The 24,017-nt window shown below is 33.3% G+C and overlaps 3 protein-coding genes and 3 long non-coding RNA genes across 8 annotated transcripts; 3 read left to right on the top strand and 3 right to left on the bottom strand.

The window, feature by feature from the left end:
• Positions 1-5: 5 nt before the first annotated feature.
• Positions 6-738, top strand: LOC114386363. Its single transcript, XR_003661060.1, has 2 exons — positions 6-368; positions 477-738. It is a non-coding gene; the product is annotated as an uncharacterized LOC114386363 (long non-coding RNA).
• A 130-nt stretch (positions 739-868) lies between these two features.
• LOC114386362 (D-glycerate 3-kinase, chloroplastic-like) lies at positions 869-4,329 on the bottom strand. The gene is made up of 12 exons (XM_028346362.1): positions 4,044-4,329; positions 3,229-3,602; positions 2,930-3,009; positions 2,767-2,818; positions 2,633-2,674; positions 2,447-2,525; positions 2,331-2,362; positions 2,176-2,244; positions 1,775-1,849; positions 1,501-1,617; positions 1,356-1,406; positions 869-1,217 (listed from the first exon to the last, which is right to left on the bottom strand). The coding sequence occupies exons 1-12, from the start codon at positions 4,246-4,248 to the stop codon at positions 1,074-1,076; spliced, it is 1,320 nt and encodes a 439-aa protein (XP_028202163.1). The 5' UTR covers positions 4,249-4,329; the 3' UTR covers positions 869-1,073.
• A 744-nt stretch (positions 4,330-5,073) lies between these two features.
• Positions 5,074-8,114, bottom strand: LOC114387280. The gene is made up of 3 exons (XR_003661284.1): positions 7,122-8,114; positions 6,153-6,214; positions 5,074-6,042 (listed from the first exon to the last, which is right to left on the bottom strand). It is a non-coding gene; the product is annotated as an uncharacterized LOC114387280 (long non-coding RNA).
• Positions 8,115-12,041: 3,927 nt separating this feature from the next.
• Positions 12,042-19,168, top strand: LOC114388287 (aromatic aminotransferase ISS1-like). Of its 3 annotated transcripts, none has more exons than XM_028348701.1 (10): positions 12,042-12,171; positions 12,616-12,749; positions 12,912-12,959; positions 13,382-13,510; positions 14,457-14,516; positions 14,974-15,130; positions 15,974-16,080; positions 16,275-16,333; positions 17,373-17,481; positions 18,465-19,168. In XM_028348701.1, the coding sequence occupies exons 2-10, from the start codon at positions 12,687-12,689 to the stop codon at positions 18,918-18,920; spliced, it is 1,188 nt and encodes a 395-aa protein (XP_028204502.1). In that variant the 5' UTR covers positions 12,042-12,171; positions 12,616-12,686; the 3' UTR covers positions 18,921-19,168. The 3 variants fall into 3 exon arrangements, with proteins under 3 accessions (XP_028204502.1, XP_028204501.1, XP_028204503.1); XM_028348700.1 differs by having other exon boundaries at positions 12,044-12,171; positions 12,612-12,749; XM_028348702.1 differs by lacking the exons at positions 12,042-12,171; positions 14,457-14,516 and having other exon boundaries at positions 12,205-12,749.
• Positions 19,169-19,560: 392 nt separating this feature from the next.
• Positions 19,561-20,414, bottom strand: LOC114388288. Its single transcript, XR_003661475.1, has 2 exons — positions 20,280-20,414; positions 19,561-19,861 (listed from the first exon to the last, which is right to left on the bottom strand). It is a non-coding gene; the product is annotated as an uncharacterized LOC114388288 (long non-coding RNA).
• On the top strand, positions 19,861-23,303 carry LOC114388286 (katanin p60 ATPase-containing subunit A1-like). Its single transcript, XM_028348699.1, has 5 exons — positions 19,861-20,921; positions 21,957-22,201; positions 22,324-22,482; positions 22,604-22,691; positions 22,805-23,303. The coding sequence occupies exons 1-5, from the start codon at positions 20,259-20,261 to the stop codon at positions 23,084-23,086; spliced, it is 1,437 nt and encodes a 478-aa protein (XP_028204500.1). The 5' UTR covers positions 19,861-20,258; the 3' UTR covers positions 23,087-23,303.
• Positions 23,304-24,017: the final 714 nt, after the last annotated feature.

Below are 24,017 nucleotides of genomic sequence, written 5' to 3'. Positions count from 1 at the left end.
CAAAACACATTAGTAACTTTATAAGTAGAACTATGATTGATTTTTACTGAGAATTATGGTCTTTCCCACCATTCTGGGGTTGGTTTCATGAGTTTTCCAGCCACTGAAGCCAACCAATTCCTTTCTACTAACTACCCTAATAAATGGCAGGCGAGAAAGGCAAAAGGAGGGGTTGGGGGTGGAAGCCTTAACATGTTCGAGCAACTTTGTGTGCTTCAGCTTATAAATGAATGTATGGTCCAACACTGTGCATGAATCATCTTCTTCAAATCCCAAAATATGATGGGTTCTGCACCAGCACAGCAGCAGATGTCATACTATGATCATGTTCAGACACGCCGTGAGGAGAAGGGAAGCTTCTATGCTTGGTGTGTACATTTTCAGTTTCCAATTCTCTTTTATTTTCTTTTTCTCCTTCCAGAATTCTCTCTTTGTTACACAGTACACACTGATCAGTTGACTCTTTATTAATTCAGTTTGTATACACTCTGTTGCTGCTTTTGCTGCTATGAGAGTTGTGAGTGCTGCTTGGAACGCACCTGTTGTTGCTGTCCGTAGATTGCCCAATTTCCAAGAGACATTTGTCAAGTTTATGTTTCATCATTACTGTTGTATGAAATGATGATTTTGGAAGCCAATAAGGAATAGTCTTCATGTACCATGTGCTTCAATTAATTTTAATTTTTGTGATATTGTTCCAAGAACAAATGAATTCGTTATGCCTGTTAAATAAATCAAGTGCAGCAGCACATATTGTACTACTTAAGTCACCGGTGTGATCATAACTGAATAAAGTAAGTCTTGAAAAATAAAATGCCGTTAACTATCAATGACTAGTAATCTAGGCTTCAAACTCTATTAGATCAAATGATAAACAGCCATGTACTCCTCAAGGAAAAACAGAAAGCATTAGCCGTTATTGTGAATTAATGAAAATATTCTCTATACATTTCAAGGGAAATAACGCACATTCATTGACCGCTCCACTGATATGATGCCACTAAGTAATACTGAATAACCATTCAAATTCTCTCAGAACTGAAAAAATAGCATTGCTCTATCATACAATTAACCTAGGTAGCAAGGATGGGGTTTCTCCCTTCATCTATTTCAATGGTTAGGAGATGTTGAGGATCTGATCCATTTGGTCCCTCCGAGTAAAGTGTAGGAAGGTATGCATAGTATGCCGGTAGGTAGCGTGAAACAAAATCTCTCACCTGGAGAGCAAAAACCATGAAAATTCTTAGCTTCAATCATTAGAAGGTAGATGTCGCATCATTATTTATCACAAAGATACATCGTCATCATTCACCATTTCATCATACTTAAAACAGAAACCCATGTGAGCAACAAACCTCATCATCTGTCATTCCAGGGTTGCCTGCCTCCCTCATGGCAATCTCAGCCTGCATATTCAAAACAGCTCAGTACATGGATGCTACAACCAGGTTCCCAACACACAGTTTGTAATTTCTGGAAGAGGATGTTCAAAAAACCTACCTGTAAGCGCCATTGGAAGACACAGTTTGGGTCCTTAATCTTGATGACTATCCAAGACTTTATGTATTTGTCCCATGCATCATAGTAAGCTTCAAGGTTTTTATTTACAGTTTCTAGCTGAAAAATAAGCACAAATTGTTATATCTGTGTGCAAAAGCACAATTCACTAGCAATTACTCCCTTAGAAGAAAAGGGTAGAGAATTTGCATAATCAGCCATTCAGTTTCATAAACTCCATGTGTGTAATCTTGAGAAAGAAAAAACCAATTCTAACCTGGGGATCAACAACCTTTACTGCTTCAACGGGAAGGGGCTTGAAACCAAGCATCCAACCTTCGAACAACACAACCTAGAGCATCCATACATGTGTTATAATGGAAGGATCAACACTTTTGGATATTAACATAAGATGAACATGACATGAATAATACCACATTTCCACCTTTCTTATTATAATCTGAGTCTGGCAGCAAATCTATTTTTTTTAAGGTGAATACTATATTATCTTCATGATAACCACAAAAGGTTAATATTGAAATTTCCTTTTTTATAATTAGGGAGGAGGGTAAATTTTGGTAATAAAAAACATATACTAGAAAATGTTGGATCATGTTTTACCGAGAGAAAGTGAGGCATAAGAAGTCATTTAAGAGTTACAATTGAATATTCACTCACCGTCATCGGGCCTTCAACTTCTGGCCACCTTGAAGGATCGGCACGATCACCTCTCCCATTGAATGCAGACTGCATCATCAACAGGCAATCCGCCTTTAGCAACTACAAATTCAAAAAATGTTCAAATAAGCTGAACATGCAAGTTATGTCCTTACTTTATCATATCTTGGTAACTTCATTTTCATACCTGAACACCCACCTCAAATAATCAGAAATTACAAAAAAAATATACATATAACAAGGAGAAAACAAGTTGAATAAAGAGAACCACCTTCTCTTGTCAATTTGGTTAAAGCCAGTAGAGTTTCAACAGATAAAGCAAGATCGTGGCTTCCTGCATTTCCACGCAACTAGAAGGAAACAAAAGCCAGCAACAATATTTTAGTTGCCATAAACGATGATGTCCCTTCCCTGGATAATTTACTGTTCACTACTTAGCTTATACGTGCATAATTACCTCAAGAAGGGCATTTCCTGGATTAGCTTCTCTTAGTTTATTCTACGATCCAAACACAATTTGTCATGCCAAAGAAACAAGAGCAAGAGAAGCTACAACTCACAATACAAATATAAATAGCAGCTTCAATATACCTGACCTTCAGCCGTCAAATAAAAATCATCTATAGATACAGTTGCAGACTTCCTGAAAATTTTAGCATGTATCTACAATTTTGTTAATTAATCTCCTTTCTCTATTGTCATCGGAACAAAGGATAAATTAAAGATCACAGTTACTTCAAAGTTCAGAGCTTACCTGCCAATCACTTCAAAAAGATAGTCAAGAGCAAAGACAAGGGTTGTCTTTCCACAACCTTGAGGAGCACTAAAACCAATCTGTTTCATACATAATCAAGAAAATTGTTGTTATATGGACGAAAAACAATCTGAAAACAAGCTCACAAATTACAAGCAGGTTATTTCTCTTTATAGAGCTAAAACATGACTGAAAAATAAAACGAAAACTCCCTAAAATTATTAGAGAGCCCTTTTCTTTTTTCTTTTTCTTTTTTTAAAAAAAAACTATGACAGAAGGAAGCCAAGTATGTAGCATACCACTAAAGGAGGTATATCTTCTCCATCTTTGAACTTGGACTGATGCTCAGCAATCTGCTGTTCACACCAGAGGAAGACAGGTACATAGTAATGATAAATCCTAGCCTTTTGAGGCTCTGTAAGGTACAATTCATTAAGCTGAAACAGTCTGCATAGGTACCGGCCATATAATAACCAATTATCGATGGACTCGGCCACCTGCTCTTGTGTGATGCCTATTTTGTCAAGCAAAGGTCCCGAGCAAATAAATTCATAGAGATCTTCCACAGAGGAAACTTGAGCAGGCTTTGTGGGAAATACAGAATATAGAGGACGCTTCCTGTACTCAATGCCAGCAACAAAGGAACTGTTTTGCAGCCATGAACTTCCACTCCCTGCAGAAAGTATTGCAATTGCAAATGAAAGATTTAAGTGACATGGCATAAATAATTTCCAACAGCAGCATCAGCAAATGTAGCTGTTGAAGATGAAAATACAGCTTCTAATGAAAGTTCATTTCATTTTTCATGCTCCTATTTTGACTAAAAGATCAAAGATGACTAGTTACTATTCAGTTAGTTGAAGCTTTAACAGCAAGGTCTAGTAATCAATCAGCTGGTATGAATTTGGATTGCATTAATTATCAATCAAGCTCAAAATTTGTCAGAAAATTTTCAATTTAAATGCCATTTAGTAAACATAGTATGATGTATGAATATGATATACTACACATTTATGTAATTTATCTAAATATATAATTTTGTATAACTGGGTTAAAAATTTGTAACCTGGAAAACAAGTGGACTATGGTAAATTTGTCAAGTGAAGAAAAGTACCTGACTTTGAGGAGTTGGTGGACAACTGAGAAAGAACAGAGAATTGGCGAGAATTGGAAAATAAATGTAATTTAGAATTGTTGGAATTGCTATTATGATTATGATAGGCATAGACAACGTTGTTGTTGTTGTTAGTATTAGAACAACAGAAAGAAGGTGAAATTGTAGGTTGCCATGGTTGAGAGAACAGATTCAGAGTCGCCATTGTTTTACTTATGTGTCTTTCTCTCTCTACTTTGCAACTGAAAACACTGACGGGTCTTAGGCGCCACGTAGTCTTCACCTCTTTGGCCAACAGATTGGAAGAGGAGCACCATAAAAAAATAACAAAAAAATCTGCAATTTTATCTAGTCCTCTTTCTTTATATTAAATATTTTTTTATATGTAATCATGCGACTTTTTCAATGTCAATCATGTCTTTGGAGTATTTAAATCAAATCAAATTAATATTTCTTTAATTAATTATTCGAAAAAAATGTTTTAATTTATATTTTTTTTTTGTAGAGGGCGAAAACAAGAGGGGAAAAAATGACAAACTATAATCGTACAAACTACTTCTTTTTCTAATAAAAGTATACCTATATTATTTGTACTAACAATTATCTTACCATTATTTTATTAATTAGAGCAGTTTTTAGAACCTTTTCAAACTAAAAAAAAATAACACGTATTTTTTATATTTTAATTCATTAGTTAAAAATTTCCTATTAATTGATTCGGTCTTTCTTAAATACTTTTAATTTATAACTCTATATTACTTAATCCCTCCTCTTTAATAGATATGTATGATTTACGAAATATTTGCTATTTAGTATTATTATTTTTTATTATAATCAACGGTGCTAAAGCCCAAGAAAAGAGAATTGCATAAAAACTAAACGAGCAGAGAGACTCCTAAAACATCATAAATCAACAACAGCTTTAACTGCTATCCGGTGCTTTAACTGAGTTTAGAAGACTTTGAAGCAACCGCTATACGAATTACAATATTAAGAAGGAAGCAGATGATCTTCAAAATTCTCTCAAGTATGAAAGCTTAAATGCTTCAAATATACTTTACAATTTGTGAAAGAATGTGTTTAATAGAAAAACATTACACTTCTAACTTGCAAAGCAGACGCACTAACCAACTTCCTGTCTGTATTTTGTATTTTTCTGTTACACCAAGCAAACATTAGTTTGCTTATCTTTTTTGGCTGAATACAAACATTAGTGTACTAAACTTATATAAGTGTCTTCCAAGAGATACTGTATTTGCAAGACCATTGAATATTAGTCACTAGTGTAAGGGGTAATGGTGCACCATTTACATTATGGTGACCATTTTAATTTTGCTTTAGGCTCTTCAGACCGAAGACACCAAGGAAGCCAGATGTTTAAGTGTTTCAAAACAAACTCAAACTCCATAGTACAAATACTAATTCGGAAGACACAAGGAACTCACGAAGTGCATTGTCTTCCGAATTAACTGATACATAGCATCTTCTGGTCTAACTTCTGTGTTTGAGTCAAGTTGAAGTTGTGGTAGTTCCACAGCCACAGATGCAACCACTTTGGTGGAAACATGAAGTGGAGCATTCTTAGCCAGCTTGCTTTTCTTAGCATGACAGACACAAAAATTTCTAATGAAAGATAGTACATTTCCACCAATATAGTTCAAGACCAACAACAGCAATTATAAGATGTGTAAAATAAAATGTTTTCTTGTTTGAAATCGTTGGAGCTCATTTTTCCTGTATGCAATTCTGAGAACAGTCCTCTTTTTCTGCGGAAGACTAGTGTTATCTGAAACTTCTCGTTTTGGATTGGCGCTTAGAGGCTTCTTTTGACATCGTGCTACCCATTTCGAAGGAGACAACTATTCAGATGCACCAATGGCAGCACTCAAATACGAGTCAACAGACCAGGAAGCACATCAGCTTTCAAAGTGACACTCTTTTCTTTCTTAATGTCTACAAGATTCAGAAGAACTAGACTCTAAATCTTGATGTGTAAATCCTACAATAAAAAGACCAATCATGAGACAGGAGACCAAAAGGAATCCATACAAGCAGTGCACATTAGTAAACAGTAAACACAATTGGAATACCAAGGAACTGATCAACAACCTAACATCAAAGAAGCACACTTCAATTGATGCATTCAGTGATCTCCTGATCCATTCTTTCAACTGAACAAAGAACACGGAAAATTTGGGTTTGATAATGTTACATTGGCACACCTTAAACATGCAGCAAAAAAAAAAAAAATTGAATGCAACATTCAGAATTCAATGCACCTTAAATAGCATTAAGCATTAAACTCCAGTGACAATGGCACAAGGAGACTATCGGTATTAAGTGTAAGAGAAATGCTAGCAACACACTTTTCACTAATGGGGAAAGGTCATGAATTATGTTGAGACTACTCAATATTTAAAATCACTGCCTAATTTATGTTTTCATCCCTCAGCTAATTTAATTTATAGAAATTTGATTAGTCAAGAACTTTATTTATTTAACAAAATTAAAAAATAACGGTTTATCACTGCCAAAAAGATTTTGTAGGGGTTACACCACTATAAAGTTTTCTCTGATTTTAACACCAAGGACCAAAACTTAACTCTTATGCTTGTATAGAAACTAAAACTTACGTTTTCTCATATAAGGACTAAAACTTAAAATAGGAACAATTATAGGGACTGAACGAATAATTTAACATATTTTCAACACTGTTTGGTTGGAGGGAAATGGAGGAGAGAAGAGGGATTCTTTAAAATAAATGCTCTCAAGACATAAGAAGAACGAAATACAAATGTTAAAGAAGTAGAAGAGAAGGACAAATAAAAGAAACATATTCAAGTTGAAGCAGATGAATTTGGAATGCAGTGCAGCTATGTAGATAAAAGCTTTGAACAGTTGGAAGAGGAGTAAAAGACACCTAAAAGCTATTTTTGAAGATTTTTTAAGGCGTGTAAAAAACAGTCATTTAGCCTTATATGTGGAAAGAACACACATTACCAACTAACAAGCAAGACAAGACAACATCATATACACAAAATAGGAAAAGGGAAAGAAACATAATGCTCTGTTCCTCACAGTCTGTCTCATCTAAGTTTCCCATTTGAAAATGTGTGTGCAAGACTCCATCTTTCCCCTTTTTTCTTCTCCTTTTGGGGTCTATGCTGGCAGCTCCACAACCTCCATTGAAGAGAGATGTAAGTGAGGTCACAAATAAAGAAATAGTTCTTACTTCTTAGGGAAATCGTAATTCAAAACACGATTTACCCATATTCGTAATTTTTTAAAAATATACTCATCATTATGGTAATTTAAAAAAAAAATTACACCATTATGGTGCAAGAGCCAATGATGTTATTGAGACTTAAGGCTCTATATATAGAGTCTGAATATAAGTTTAGTAAGCTCCTCTACATAACATATCTATACTTACAAAAAAAAGTCCAATAAATTAATATCAGAGCTAGTAATGTGTGTTGAAGATACGTCCTTGCTGACCTGTGCTTGGGTTTGCTTTGATGGTTCTGTGCAGCTTCTCTGCCCCGCGATTGGTTTTCCAATATCCCATTGTCGGTTGTTGGTGGTTCCATCTGGAGGGCTCTTCAGCAAGTGTAAGTCGGACATAAATGTTTCATCAAATATCCCTCCGTATGTTGTCTCTGAGGATCTCTATGAGATGAACCAGACATTTTTCTTTATCAATTTAATAACTGTCTCCAGGCTGCAGTTCAATGTTTTTTCACAGACGCTGTAGCATTCCCGTGTAATACAAATAAACTCTTCAATCCAAGTCCTACACTGCTACCATTACTCAGATACAGGATCCTGAACAATGTTGGTTTTGCATTCGAGTCGAACGAAAACCGATGTGCTAAATTTCTCATTGCTCCCTCGTTTGGGGTTTGATTCAAACTGTTTGGGGTTGGGGCTCAGTATTCCTTGCCACAAAGAGTTGGAAGTCTCTGAGGTGCTCTTCTATTTCTTCCGTGTAATGTAGCACCTAAGACTACACTTGGTAGGGTTTGTTTCATTTTGAAGACTCCACCAGCCTAACTGTTATAATGTTTGGCTGAGACAGTGGGGGGTCATTTTGTTTTTTTTTTATTATTATTACGATGAGTCATTTAAATTTATTTGTTAAAAAATATTTATTCTAATGAAATAAATAGTTTTATGTTTTTAATTTTACGTTTGTTTAAATTATTTCTGATTAAAATAATAATTTTCTAATTATTTTGAGAAGAAAAATTATATCTGCTTGTTAAATAGGTGATTTTTTTTATAAAAAAAATACTTATTTTAAAATTTAAACGAATTGGCTTAATGAAAATAGAGAAGATAAACATTTGAATCAAAATAGAGTGCAAGGCGTAAGATCCACCTTATTTCTTTTATGTTTCTTTCCTTCCATCAAACACAAGCTTAAACTTCACTTTGTTCTTTAAGTTTAGATACTTTTCTTACTCCTCTAAATTTATTGTTTTCTTTTAGTAATGGATTTTGCATAATATCCCTTCTAGTGCCTCTTTATAATGGAGAATAAGATATTTGTGATTTGTGGTGATTTTTTATTCATTGGAAATTGGTATTTTATTTTAAATTTTGAAATATGATTTTTTTTTTCAATTTCAACCTGTCAAAATCAATTCAATAAAAAATTAAGACAATTTTTAAAGTAATTAATGAGTTTTTTTATTTACTTGATTTTAAAGTTTTTAACTGGCATAAAATCTTAATTTAAAATATAAAAAAAATTAAATTCTGGTTGTCAAACAAACTAAAAATAAAAAAATGACCAAAATTTAAAAGAATAAAAATATATTTAAGCCTAAAAAAATTAAACATAAGAATATTTGATAAACAAAGTAAAAGATTGTTTGAATAAACTTATTTAGAAACACAGAAGAAAAAGAAAAGTTATTTAGTAAGTTAAAATTAATTTGTATAAGTTAAAAATATATTTTTTAAAATTATATGAAAGAAATTTTATAAATTAGCTAAAAAAATTAATTTTAATTTGTGAAGAAGCTTTTTTTTTCTTATAATTTTTTCTAAAAAATTTGTCCAATTAGACCTAAATAGTATGTAGTCAATGGAGTTTCAAACTGATCAACCCAACCTCTCCTCAACCATATGAAATATGTGTTGGCTACTTGGGTTTGATTGAACCTAGTGTTGTATTAGGTTGAAAGGAGGTTGCTAGTTGAATTAGACTGACCCAGTGATAATTATCTTAGAAATATTATTTTAATGATCATTTTATGGGTAATTATGTCAACATTTTATTATATTTAAGCTTGGTTGGCCTTGTTTATAATTAAGTTTTGAATAAATTAAAATAATTTTAAAATAGTTTAAATGTTTGATTTTTCATCTAATTTTAGTTTATTTTGTTGTAGAAATAGATGAAGAAAGAAGAAAGTTGGTGTTGGGATTCAATTCAAGGCTCTTTTAAGGGAAAATTTTGAGGTTGAAGGGGTAAGACATGTTAGGCTTAGTATGCACCTTAGGCTTATCCTGTAGCCGCTTTACCTAGTGATATGCCTCCTCATCGAGCAAGTGTGCGCTAAGCGCACAACTTAGTTATACAGAAATGATAATGCAACACGTTTAGATCTATTTAAGCGTCAAGGATGCAAATAGAAGACATATTTGGTTGGGAGAACTATCTAGGATTTTAGATTGCACCTGAGAAGCTCTCCCTTGCCCTCCATGGCTTTTCTACCATTTCTCATCATCTTTTTCATCTATTTTATTCTTGTAGTCATGTTGTTAGGTTTACTCATTTTGGGTTTGATGTAGTTGAACTCATCCTTATGTTTACATTTTGATTATTAATCTATGTTTATTGTTCATTATTAAGTGTTCTCTTCTATGCATTAATGCTTGCTTTGGCTTGATCACCCTTTGCTTCATGTTGTGGTTTGAATTGTCATTTGGGAAATGCTTTTGAACTTGAAAATAGAGAGAAATACCTAATGGGTTTTGTGTTTAGGGATGTAGCAAAATTTGTTAGTCATCTTTTAATTCATGCTCTTAAACACAAGTCATTTGGTTAGACTAGTCAAGAAATTGATAGTTTGGTCAATGGACTTAGATTCTTTCCGTCCAGGGGATCGGAGTTTGAGTATTTTTTATGAATTGACGATAATAATTGGGCTTTGAACTAGATTAATGACCTTTGTGTTGTATGAGGAGATGATTTAGTGAAATCAATCTCAACTCTTTTATATCCTTTGTTATTTTCCTTCTTTTTATCACACTCCACGTGTTCGTAAAAATGTCAAAAATAATTTGTTTATTTATACTCTTGTTATTTACATTTTCGTAATCCAATCATTATAATTGTTGTTTCCAAAAGTCATAGTTAGTGAATATTATTATTTTTTCAATATTACGTGAGTCCATGCGAATACGATATTTGAATTTTTTGTTTTATACTATTTGTACGACTTGATATGCTTGCCAAGAATTCAACGAGCACCTAATAATTTTTTAAAATAAAATAAATAAAAATATTTTATTAACATTTTTCGTTCAATAATCATTTTAATTTAACTCATTTTTTAGGTAAAAACTCGTTTAATCTATTTATAAAAATATAGTGCAATTTGGTTTGAATTAATTTGAATATCACATCAAATTGAAATTCGATTCAATCTAATATTTTGATATTTAAGTTAAATATTAATGGTTTTTAGTTACTTTTTAATGCAATACATTATTTTCTTTTATCATTATATATTGTTTCCATTTTTATTTCAGTGAAACATTCTAACCATTAGTTAACATTTTTCATTCAATAATTAGAGTAGCCAATGGTTTAATTTGTAAATGAAAAAAGTCACATTAAAGAGGATTAAATTGTGATCTTATTTTTTTTTTTTTGCAAGATTTTCGTAAATGAGCTTTTGTCTTATAGGAGGCTTTAAAAATAGTTTTTAACACAAATAGAATTAGACAAAGATTTTTATATCAAATTAAAAACTTAATTTTGTAAAACGAAAATCACAAGTCACTCAAAGTTAAATAGATGAAGTTAGGGTGTAATTTAAGAGGTTGAATTTGAGATGCAATTGAATTGAGGTGATTTAGAGATGAAAGGTGTGAGATAGAGGATGATTTTGGGCTGCAAGCTTTTAAAAAATGTGGGTTCCATTGAGTAAAATTTTCATTGTAAAATGAGATGAAAATGAGTGAATTTGAACTAGGGGTTGATAAAAAAAAGTTATCAAAATTGGCGGTTGAGAAAAAAAGCTGGCGAATGAAAAGTAGAACTATGTTCCTCATGGAATTCAACATTTTGGTGTCTATATATAATTGATAATCTTATTCACATAATTGATTATATAAGTTAATGAAACTTTTAAATTTTATAAAGTTGATTTCGGATTGTAAATATAATTAATTATACTTATAATAACATAATCGATTAGGTATGACTGCATTAAAATATTTTGATATGGGAATGATCACATAATTAATTATAATTAATTAGCATAATTTCAAAAATGAGATATAATAGGTTTCAAATTTATAATTCTAAAAAAAAATTGTCACCTAAGGAACCTTTTTTTATTTAATGGAAATAAAATTGACATTTATTCCATTTTTATTTTTTTAATTTTAATTTTTAATTTTTTACATACTACTTTAATTATAATATTTCACAATTTTTTATATTTTCTTTTATATCAACCAAACAATTTAAAATTGTCACCTAACGAACCTTTTTTTATTTAATGGAAATCAATTTTTATCTCTGTTTACCGAACATTATCTTACTAACACACATAGAGTTTATATTTGTTTGTCTTTACCTTTATTGACAGGTGACAGCTCACCATTTTAATTTTTTGGGTACACAAACGTGTTTGCAACAACGGCAAAAAAAGGAAAGAAATTTAAAAAAAGATCATACGACATCGTTTTGGCAGGCATATACAATCTTGAGTTTTGTCCGTATGTTCATTGCATGACCCACACAGTAGAAAAGCACGCAATCCAAAATGCACATTGTTTTTGTTCAAAGATTCTTTGTCTTCTCTTCCTTCCCAGAAACTCACCCAACAATTCTTTCCCTCAATTTCTGCGAGTTACTGTCCCCTGCATTAAACAACTTCACACTGTATATTAAGTTTCTTTTTTTTTTTTTTTGCATGATTCCCGCAATATCCACGCTGTATTTCAGTTTCGAAAAATTACCCCAAAAACACAAAAGAGACAATTTTGACACAGAGTGAAAGAGAATACTTACTTGGCTGGATAGAGTTGTTTGTTCCATTCTACAAACCCCATCCGATTCGATCCTAGTGGGAACTGACTCACTCTTTTCCCTCCCTCTAAATACATATTCTGGCAACCCAAAGTCAAACAAAGAAAAAGCACCATAAAGCAACTGAACTAGATAGATTGATTGTTTTATGATAAAAAGGCCTCATGCCTTGTCTCCTATTTTTTTTTTTTTTTGTAAATCAAAAAGTTCCCTTTCTTTTTGTTATATTGGTGTTTAATAATTTGGAAAAAAGGTAAAAGGTTAGCGTCTGAAAGTTGGTCTCTTTTGGTTAGGTAGGTTCACGGGTAGGCATTTTTATTTGCACGTTTCTCTGGTGAGGGCAAGATCACAGAATTGGTGTGAGAGAGATGGGTTCGTCCGTGAAGCTTTCAAGGAGGGCCTTGGAAACTGAGATGCCCGTTATGGTTCAGGTACTCAGACTCAGTACTCATTCTCATGCAATTTCTCTCTTCATTGGAATTTGATCCCTTCCAATGAGTGTTTGATCTTTGGATTGATGATGTTTGCTTTGATTTGAGAATGACTTGTTTTTTGATAAAGAAGGTTGTTGGTGTCTGTGTGTGTGGTTGCAGATGCAGGAATTGCAACGAGGAGCTAAGAATGCCTTGTCTTTGGCCCAGGTCTTTTTTCTTTTTGTCTCTCCAATGCTAGTTTATATTTATTAATATAACCCCTTGGCGATTTTTGCGAGGCACTCAAAGGAGGATATGGTGTTTCCAATGTCTGATTATAAATTGGTTTAATTTGCTTGCTTGGGATTGAGAAATGGGAAAACTTTACTTGCTATTCTTCAACAATTAGGACGTGCTTGCCTTGGTGTAGGTTTAGATGGCCTTGATTGTATGATCTAGCTTACATATAGGATTGTGTACTAAAGTGAAAAGCTACATGGTTTTGATTTTGGGGTTCATGGTTCCGCACACTTTTAATCCTCAACTAAAGTTTGCCCATCAGTTTTTAGTTTTTTATTTCTCTGACTCGTGACCACTAGGATTCTTTTAGCTGCAATTTGTAATGGATATTTTTAAATTATCTACTGTAGGGGGTGGTTTACTGGCAGCCTCCCAAGCAAGCGTTGGAAAAAGTGAAAGAACTTGTATCTGAGCCTTTAATTAGTCGTTATGGTAACGATGAAGGTATTCCTGAACTCAGAGCAGCATTAGTCAAAAAGGTAAATGGTATAATTTCTTCTTACAAGATGTACTAGTGGGAATTTGGAAACTCTAGTTATCTGTTTGAAGTTCGTCATCTGAACGGAGCTTGGGGATTTCATTAGATAACAAACCTGTTGAAGGCCATTTGTAGCAGTTGAATTGGACAATCCAAAGCAGTTTACAACATAAATGTTGATAGATGTTTTGTTTTGTTTAAGGATGATAACTCTCATTATTTAGAGTAATATGTGCTATTTTCTTTTTCCTTAAGTTGAAGCTGATTATATGTAGATAACATAGTAATGTATTGTCCACAAGACAAAACTTGTGATATCATTTGAGATAATAGAAATTTAATATTATGTAGATTCTAAAATATATTGGAACTCAACAAAGATTGACACTGCAGTTATGTTTGCATATATAAGGAGAAACTAATTTAAATTGATCATTAATTAAATTAGCTCAGCTAAATTAATAGACCTACTAGTGTCTAGTATAGTCTGTAGTCTCTGGGCTTTATCCAATTGCTTGTTGGTATTTGTTGAACTTAAATATGGATTCAGCTGAATTTGGTTCTCTTATAACTTAATTGTTTTAGATGAGTCACGATAATTTTTACATCATAAATTTTATTTGGCTATGACTGAATCTCTTTATTTTACATGATGTAACAAAGCCTTCTCCTAGCAATCGGGTAATAGCTAATTTTTATTTTATGCTATATATCTGTGATACCTATCTGTTTTTTTCCTTCATTGATCAAGATTCTTGCACATGCATTGTTTTTACTTCCCATAATCACATAATGTTACATATAGCTGTAATCCATCCAGGTCTCTCCCTCCATCTATGTTTTGGATGTTGTTTTTTTTTTTATAAAAAAAACTAGAAATTATTTTGCTATATGAAATTTGGATCTTGGTGACCAATGAATTAATTGCTTTTATCATCTTCGTGTAGTTGCGTGATGAAAATAATTTGCACAAATCTTCAGTAATGGTTACATCAGGTGCCAATCAGGTGAGGTTAACAATAATAATTGACCATGTAATTTTGGTTTTATGTTCATTGTCTTGTTATACCCTCAAAAAGATAACATGGTGAAGTGTATCGGCATTTCAGCTTCCATTTATTTGATTTCTTTATGGTTGCCCATTTAAAATTATAGCCTTTCGTGCCTGCTTATGTGAAATCTTATCTTTAAGCATCATAGTCTTGTCACTTCTCCTTCCTATAGCTCAAAAAGCATTTGAAAGAACATGTATCTGATAGAAATAGCATGGTTTTTGTAACTGTGGAGACAGTAACTTTTAGAATTGACTGAATTAGCTCAACAGTTTATAGCTTCTATCACTTGTGGTCTGTTAATTTTATGCTACTTTGATCTCTTTCTGAGTTTGAACTTTCAAGTTTCAACAGTATTATTGTGCTCATCTCTAAACATCTGTGGTAACTTGTTGTATTCCTACAAATACAGGCATTTGTGAATCTAGTTCTTACTCTCTGTGATCCGGGTGATTCTGTGGTTATGTTTGCTCCTTACTACTTCAATGCGTACATGTCCTTCCAGATGACTGGCATTACCAATATTCTAGTTGGTCCTGGTAGCTCAGACACACTCCATCCTGATGCAGGTAAGAAGCTACATGATTTGGTTACTGTGATCCATTTTTTACTGGCATGGACTTGGGAAGCAAAGGCAATCTTTGGTTGCTAAGAGCATCTTTTTTCCTCCATCCAGGGGGTTCACATATTGGTTAAATGTTGGATGGATTGGGTCTGTATACATGTAAACCTTTCCTCTTTTCAGAAGGTATATTGGGTTGCTATAAATTTATGCATGTCCAACCAGTTGAGTGTTTTATGATATTGGATTAAGTTGTAAGTTGCATTGTCTAACAAGTCATAATCATGTTGATTATTTAACTGAATTTTGGGTTTCTTGTTCTTTTTAATGATTAACTATTGATTAGGTTACTCCATCCGTAATTTCCCTTATTGTTGTGTCAAAAAATTGCTCGTGTTGAACAACTATCTACTCAATGTTGTCCCTTATACTGTCGAATATAAGAAGAGAAAAAAACCTTGTGTTTTGGTCTCAAATATAAGCAAATCTCAACTAGCTTACCTCATTTAATGAGATCATTCCTAAAATGTCCTTCATTTAATTGAGGTTTTGTTTCCAACAACACTCTTTTATTCTTGATATCAAGTTTCAAGGAAGGATAATTTGTGAAAAAGGGTTTGTCTTTTAAATGAAATGGGTATAATTAAATGATTCTAACCAATCTTCTTAATAAACATAAGTTAGTTAGTTTTTTTTTGCTCATATTCGAGACAAGAGGGAGTATATGCATAACAAGAATCTTAGAAGGATGATTGATCTCTGTTGGACATTTATCATCCAAGTTTACAGTTTCTTCTGATGTTGGATTTCTATGTTTAGGCCATTTATCAGGAATTGTATTGATTTCCAGATTGGTTGGAAAGAATATTATCAGAAAATAAACCGGCTCCAAAGCTTGTTACTGTTGTAAATCCAGGCAATCCATCCGGAACTTACATTCCAGAGCCCCTTCTAAAGGTCTCTCTCTCTCACTCTCCCTCTGAATTTATCAACAGCTAGTACGATTTTAGAAGTGATCCTTTTTTAATCTTCTTGTGTGGCCACCAGATAATATTCCCCAAGAATATGCTGATTGACCATAACTGTAAAGTAACTTTTTTTGTTATAAAAATATTTATAAAATTTCTGAGTATTTTCTCTTATTTGATCAGAGGATTTCAGATCTCTGCAAGAATGCTGGCTCTTGGCTTGTTGTTGATAATACATACGAGTAAGCCTTTTAACTTGCAACGCTAATAGAAGAAAAAAGGTTAAATTACTCATTTGGTCCCTATAGTTTCACAATTTGTACTTTTTAGTCCTTATAGTTTGAAATGGTTTTTTTAGTTACTATAGTTTACATTTTAATTCTCTTTTAGTCCCTATAATTTAAAAGTGATCTTTTTAGTCTTTATAGTTTGTATTTTAATTCTCTTTTAATTCCTATAGTTTGAAAGTGATTTTTTTTATCCCTATAATTTGTATTTTAATTAACTTTTAGTCCTTACTACAATATATATATATATATATATATATATATATATAAATAATTAGCTACAAATTAATTATAAATTATCAACTATTTTTTTATTACAAATTATCTTGCGATAAATTAGTTACGAATTAGTTACTAATATTTTTGTAGTTAATTATAATTGATAATATTACTTATATTTTGATGATAAAGACTAAAAGAGAATTAAAATATAAAGTACAAGGACTAAAAAATCATTTTCAAACTATAGAGACTAAAAGAGAATTAAAATACAAATTATAAGGACTAAAAAAATCATTTTTAAACTACAGGAACTAAAAGAGAATTAAAATATAAACTATAAGGACTAAAAAAATCACTTTAAAACTATAGGGACTAAAAGATATAAATGATGAAATTATAAAGACCAAATGAGTAATTAAACCAAGAAAAAAAATCATATTATTTCTTTAATTATGAAAGGAAACAAAAACAAAGTCTCTCTATTCTGATTAGGACCATTTGATAAATTGGTTACATAGCTTGTGTTCAAGAAAATTCCTAATTATTTTATTGACAAGTTTTTCCCTTCTTTGTCATTTCAGATAATTTTTTAATCTTTTTCACTTATATTGTGGTCAGCCACTGGTGTACAATATCCTTATGAGAACCTACTTGTAGTCTTCACTAAGACTACCTATTACCAAATCCACAATCGTCTCTGAATCATGTTGTCTGAGCTGCAAGCTGTTGATATTTCAAAAATTGTTTTTAAACAAATTAATTTTGTCTGCAGGTATTTTATGTATGATGGCCTGAAACACTCTTGTGTTGAGGGAAATCATATTGTTAATGTTTTCTCATTCTCAAAAGCATATGGAATGATGGGATGGCGGGTTGGATATGTAAGTACCACCTGTTGTCTTTATTTAGTTTCATCGGCGGGAGAGAGAAACATCATACTTTGTAGTTTATATGACCATCTTTAGTAAAACAAAGGATTTATCAATAATCAATCATGTTGTACAACCGTTGGAACTTGTAAATGGTAGTGATGTTCTGTTGGAGTTTTGGTATTGATATTCTTTGAAGTGACTTTACTTATAAATTTTAACTGTTCAACCAATGTGACGAAATATGTAAAGTCCTATATTTCCACAACTTTAGAAGCCATACTTGGTCTGGTTTCCTTTTCTTTTTAACAATTAATGCAAGTTACCATAGTATTATTCTAGTGTAGAGACAAAAAAAAAACCGATTCTATTCTGTATCATACAGTAAGCAAATCAGTCAAGAATTATGATAATGTTTTTAGGGTTAATTAAGTTTTTAGTCCCTCAAATTTTTTAGATTCCAATTTTTAGTCCTTCATTAATTTTTCGTCAGTATTTTTAGTTCCTTTAATTTTTTTTGCCCATTTTAAGTCCTTGGTTTATTTTTATTACTCAATTAGTTCCCTGCTTTGTCCATTTTTAGTCCCTCGTTTATTTTATGAGATTAATTTTGAGCAATAAAAATAAATGAGGGACTAAAAATGGACAAAAAAATTTAGAGGGACTAAAAGTGATGACAAAAAAATAATGGAGGACTAAAAGTTGTAAAAAAAATTGAGGACTAAAAATTGGAAGCTATAAAATTTGAAGGAATAAAAACTTAATTAACCCATGTTTTTATTAGTAATGTCCCCCCCACACCAAGAAAAAAAAAATCCCTTTTCTTTTCGGGTATCATTTATGAACACATATCTGTGCTGCTTGCTTCCACTTTATGTTCTATTGTCTCATCAGTTTCTTCTCTGTAACGTAGTTGTTACTTTTTCAGTTGCAACCTTCGTAACTAGTTAAAAGATCAGCACTGCCTAGTTTTTCCTAATATCTGATTATTGCAGATAGCGTACCCCTCTGAAGTAAAAGACTTCGCTGAACAACTTCTCAAAGTTCAAGACAACATTCCCATCTGTGCTTCAATATTATCACAGTATCTTGCCCTGTATTCATTGGAAGTGGGGCCTCAATGGGTTTTAGACCAGGTAAAAACTCTTGAAAAGAACAGAGAAATTGTTTTAGAAGCTCTCTCCCCTCTTGGAGAGGGTTCTGTGAAAGGAGGAGAAGGTGCTATATACCTGTGGGCAAAGCTCCCAGACTTAGACGCTCACGATGATTTTGATGTTGTTCGCTGGCTAGCTAACAAGCATGGGGTTGCAGTAATCCCAGGAAAAGCATGTGGTTGTCCCAGCAATCTTAGAATTTCATTTGGAGGCTTGACGGAGAATGACTGCAGAGCTGCCGCAGAAAGACTGAAGAAAGGCTTAGAAGAATTGGTTAGAGACGGACTGCGGGAGTAACTGAAACTAATCATAGAACATCCCCTTCCCAAGCCAAGCCTCCAAAAAACTATAGATATCAATAGAAAGAAATTTCACTTGCCAATGTAGCAAGTTTGCAACTTTTGCATTTGAATAAATGGAGGATTTTACTTTCTATCCGGTTAAAGTTGTGGGATATCAATAGAAAGAAATTTCACTTGCCAATGTAGCAAGTTTGCAACTTTTGCATTTGAATAAATGGAGGATTTACTTTCTATCCGGTTAAAGTTGTGGGATAGCAAAATTTTATTATTTTAATTTTGATAAATTTCAAAATATTGGCTCCAAATAGATGCATGCAGTTCTTTCATAGAATTTTATCTGATTGATCCAAACTACCAAAAAATGTGGCCGAACAAGCAGGAAGGAGCCTTCTTGTTTATGAAAGCTTCATCAATATTTATTTCATCCATTGTTAACATGAGAGTTATTGCAGAGTGGTTGTTGTAGATTTATGGTTCAAACTGATTAAACAGTTAGCCGTCTCTATACGTGATTGTAATCTCGGTAATGGGTCAATCTAGATCTTTTATTTTCCGTTTTCTTTTGCTACTGTCATAGATACATAGATACAAGATATTAGGTATGCACTGCTGAGTTTATGAACACATTGGTTTTCTTTCATTTAATATATGAAGCTATAGTCAATTAGATGTGACACATATAATGTAGATGCAATAGTAATTAAAATTTCTCCTTAAGAGACACTACCGTTCTCCTTTATCTCTCTTGTTTTATTATGATTAATTTCCTCTTTTTCCTATGCCTCATTCGTTAACTTACTGCAAACAACAAACAATTTCCATCATTGATCATCGGTTGTTTTCGAGAAGCAAGTGCAAGTGCGTACTTTAAGCAACCTCATGATGTTGCGCATCAAGCATAACAATAGATAGTTTTTGGTTGTAGCCTCTTCATACCTACACAAATTACATTGGATACAAAATAAATATAGATTCAAATCATAACTCGTCGGATGTGAAAACTAGCCTTTCACCTGTCCTTGAGCTAACAATTTATCATATAGCAAGAGGTATTCTTCCTAGATCCCATCATAGGGATTGTTACAATGTATCATGCAACTTTGGGTGTTTTGACGCACAACAATAATGATAAAAATGACGAGGGTGAGGGTAACCGGTAACCAAAGTCAGCATCCCATGAAACAGGTAAGATTAAAAAAGGAGAGAAAGTATTAATATTGATTAAAAGTAAAGAAAATGAGTTGGTGGAAGGTGGCGTTGGAAATAGACAACTGAGATGAAAATACAAAGTTTGTTGAGGAATGGTGTGGTGGGATTGAGTCCAAAGTGAAAAATGAGAGGGCTGAAAGAGCACCTTAAACTGGCAAGAGAATACGCGGTGGAAGGGCTCTACGACACCTCCGTGATCTTCTTCGACAACGCCGTTGCACAGATCAACAAGCACCTTAACAGCAACAGCGTGGAGGACCCTTTGGTGCGAGCCAAATGGATGAAGGTGAAGAAAGCGCTGTGCGAGGAAACGGAAGTGGTGAAGCAGCTAGATGCCGAGAGAAGGGCGTTTAAGGAAACAACACGATCGCCATCTCAATCCTCGTCCTTTGTTTTTCAACCCTTGGATAACTATCCCACTACCTCTCCTCCTCCTCCTCCTCCTCATGATCCCGACGTCTGGAGGCCGCCCAGTCCAGACGATGCCAGAAGGCCCACCAGGCCCACTGCTCGCAGCAAAGATGGGGCTTGGGCTGCCCGAGGTTCAGCCAGGCCCGCCCCTCGTGCCGCAAAGCCCAACAGCAGGGTCAGCACAGGAACAGGAAAGAAAGGAAAGGATAATAATAAGTATGAAGGCCCTGACGGTGAGTTGGCGGAAATGCTAGAAAGGGATGTGTTGGAAACGTCCCCTGCTGTCAGATGGGATGATGTTGCAGGCCTCACTCAAGCCAAAAGCCTTCTAGAAGAAGCCCTTGTACTTCCCTTATGGATGCCTGAATATTTCCAGGTTACCTTCCTTACGGTCCTCAAATATTATTATTGCTACCACTAAAAGCTCTGCTTTTGATTATATGTTTGGTTTCGGAAGAATACCTTCATCCAAACACACATATAGTTAATGACTTTTAAATAATTAGTGTATAATTACAAGTTATTATAAAATAAATTTATAAACCCATACCATATGTTATTTACTTATTATTATAAGCAAGACTTTTAGGTCATGTTTGGTTGATTTACATTTGGGTATATTTGAGATCAAAATTTCAAAAATAAGTATAAATTTCACATATTTACAGTTTGATTTAATTTGAATATTTAATCTTTTTTCATCTCAAATCACTTTTCCACTTCTTTCATTCCTTTAAAGCAAACTCACCTAAAATAATGGGTCATGTTTATTGAAATGGCCGGAAAGCTGAAACAAATTTGACCGGCCATGACTGTAATCACAGACAATTGACAAACCTTGACGTTGTGGTCAGCCACATACCGTTGTTTAAAACCTTGATTATAGGGATTATTATTTATTTCCCCCAACCAAAGTGTTGTCTGTGAAGGAGTATTATAGATATGAAAAATAATTATGGAAATAATTGGTTATTGGAAAATGCTTCACGGAACAAATTAGTATCTTACGAATTCTGTATGCAGAGTATCCACCAATCCACCAGTGAACTCCGTCCAATACTTTTTGTTTTAAAAAAATTGTCTATCCAATCATATTTTAATACTGTAATTTGGTTTTTGTATGATTTCGTGTAGCATTGCTTAGTATCCTGTAGCAATATTGTTAATTTGTTCTTGATTATTTAACATTCACCACCTGTTAATAACTACTGGTTTGCATTTATAATGTTTATGTTGTATTTGTTATCATCGCAAGTAATATGCTGAACTAATTAATCTTCCGTATAACCTCATTTTTTACCTTCTTCCAACTGCTTGTGAAATTGTTGTGACAACTGACAAGATGAAGTTCATGCACGTAAATACAATGAAGTTCATTGACAACAATGTAATTGTGTCTGTGTTGCTGCAGGGAATAAGGAGACCCTGGAAAGGTGTTCTCATGTTTGGACCTCCAGGAACTGGGAAGACGCTTCTTGCTAAAGCAGTTGCTACTGAATGTGGTACCACTTTCTTCAACGTTTCTTCTGCTACTTTGGCTTCTAAATGGCGTGGAGAGAGCGAGCGCATGGTCCGGTGCTTGTTTGATCTTGCAAGAGCATATGCCCCCAGTACAATTTTCATTGATGAAATTGATTCTCTATGCAATGCTAGGGGGTAAGTCAATCTTCTTCTTCATGGGGCATGTATGCTTCATCTTCTCACCAAGTAATATTAGGGATAATTTTTATCAACTGTCACGAAAGATTGAACCCTGATTGTTGAGTTTTTTTCAACAGGGCTTCTGGGGAGCATGAATCATCCAGAAGGGTGAAGTCTGAACTTCTAGTTCAGCTTGATGGTGTAAATAATAGTTCCACAAATGAAGATGGTACCCGCAAAATAGTAATGGTTTTGGCAGCCACTAACTTTCCATGGGACATAGATGAGGCACTGAGGTCTATCTTCTTTTTTGCATCCTTATCTTACTTTTGTGAATGTTGAGTTATATTTTTGTCTGAAATCTTTTACTGAGCTAGTCACCACCAGTAGATTCAATTTGATGTTAATGCAAAGCAGGAGAAGATTGGAAAAGCGTATATACATTCCTCTTCCAAATTTTGAGAGTCGAAAAGAGCTGATCCGTATCAATTTGAGGACTGTAGAGGCAAGTTATTAGGATGTTATATTACTGTGATATTCTTTAATTGATTTTTAGTATTAATAATAAAAATTGAGCGTTTAAGAAGACAATAAGTAGTGTTGTGTTGCACCATGCAGGTGTCCCCTGATGTGAACATAGATGAAGTGGCTCGAAGGACAGAGGGGTATAGTGGAGATGACTTGACAAATGTATGTCGTGATGCTTCTCTGAATGGTATGAGGCGTAAGATAGCCGGAAAAACGCGTGATGAGATCAAGAACATGTCCAAGGATGAGATTTCTAAGGACCCAGTTGCAATGTGTGATTTTGAAGCAGCTTTGAAGAAAGTCCAACCAAGTGTTTCTCAGGCTGACATTGAACGCCATGAGAAGTGGTATGCCGAATTTGGATCAGCATAAAATGGAATTTGTTTTCCCCCACTTATATGTAGTTTGTTAACTGATGCTTGTTGAGGATTACATTTTTCTTCTAGGAAAAAAATGACGGATGCTTATTGTAATCTTCAGGTTTTGGAGGGGTATTCAATTGTTTGTTTTGTATATCATTTATGAATTAGGAAACATAATGTTATCTGATATGTTATAAATCATTAAGAAGTTCTCTTGCTGCTAGTAAGTTTAGGAAACAAGTATAAGAAAATGGGTCGATTCAATCACAAATTATTATTTGTATAATTTTACACTTACAATTTTTTTCTCTTACTTATGATAACAAAAAAACTAATGAGTTGTGAGCGAAATCCAATCTCTTATCAGTGTTTGATTGAACTTTTCATCAAAGTACAATGAGAACCATCACAATTTGTCAAGGGTCTTCAATCAAATATAGATGTATTATGTATAGTTGCGCTATGACACATACTATCATGGTTTATAGAGGAAAAAACATACGCAAGAATAGAGAGGGCGAACCATGAAGTCAGTGGGGGACCATTAGAATTGTCATGGGTTTTCTTCTGTTAGTGTTTTTTTTTTGTCATTAGTTGTCATGGGTCTTCGATAGATCAGTTATTCACTTCAAATGCGATGACATATCACGATACAGTGGTATAGATAAGTAGAAGCCTAACTTATAAGGCCCAAATTCATGTTTTTTAACCCTTTTCAAACAAGAGGATGACCTAATTAACCTGTACTGGTTTGTAACTGACTACTCAACCCACGTTTGGAAACAAGAAGACAAAAATTAGGCATGCAAATAGTTAGTTTTTTTTTTTTACAGCAACATGGAAATAGTTAGTTAAGTTTAGCAAGATATTTAAGTTAATTTTTAATTTTTTTATTAATTGAAAAACTTATTTGACTATTGGATAAATAAACTTTTTTAGTA

Source organism: Glycine soja, chromosome 15 (assembly GCF_004193775.1).
Source record: "Glycine soja cultivar W05 chromosome 15, ASM419377v2, whole genome shotgun sequence".
Classification (NCBI taxonomy): domain Eukaryota; kingdom Viridiplantae; phylum Streptophyta; class Magnoliopsida; order Fabales; family Fabaceae; genus Glycine; species Glycine soja.
Note: the sequence above shows the minus strand (reverse complement) of the source record. Positions and strands in the feature narration are given on the sequence as shown.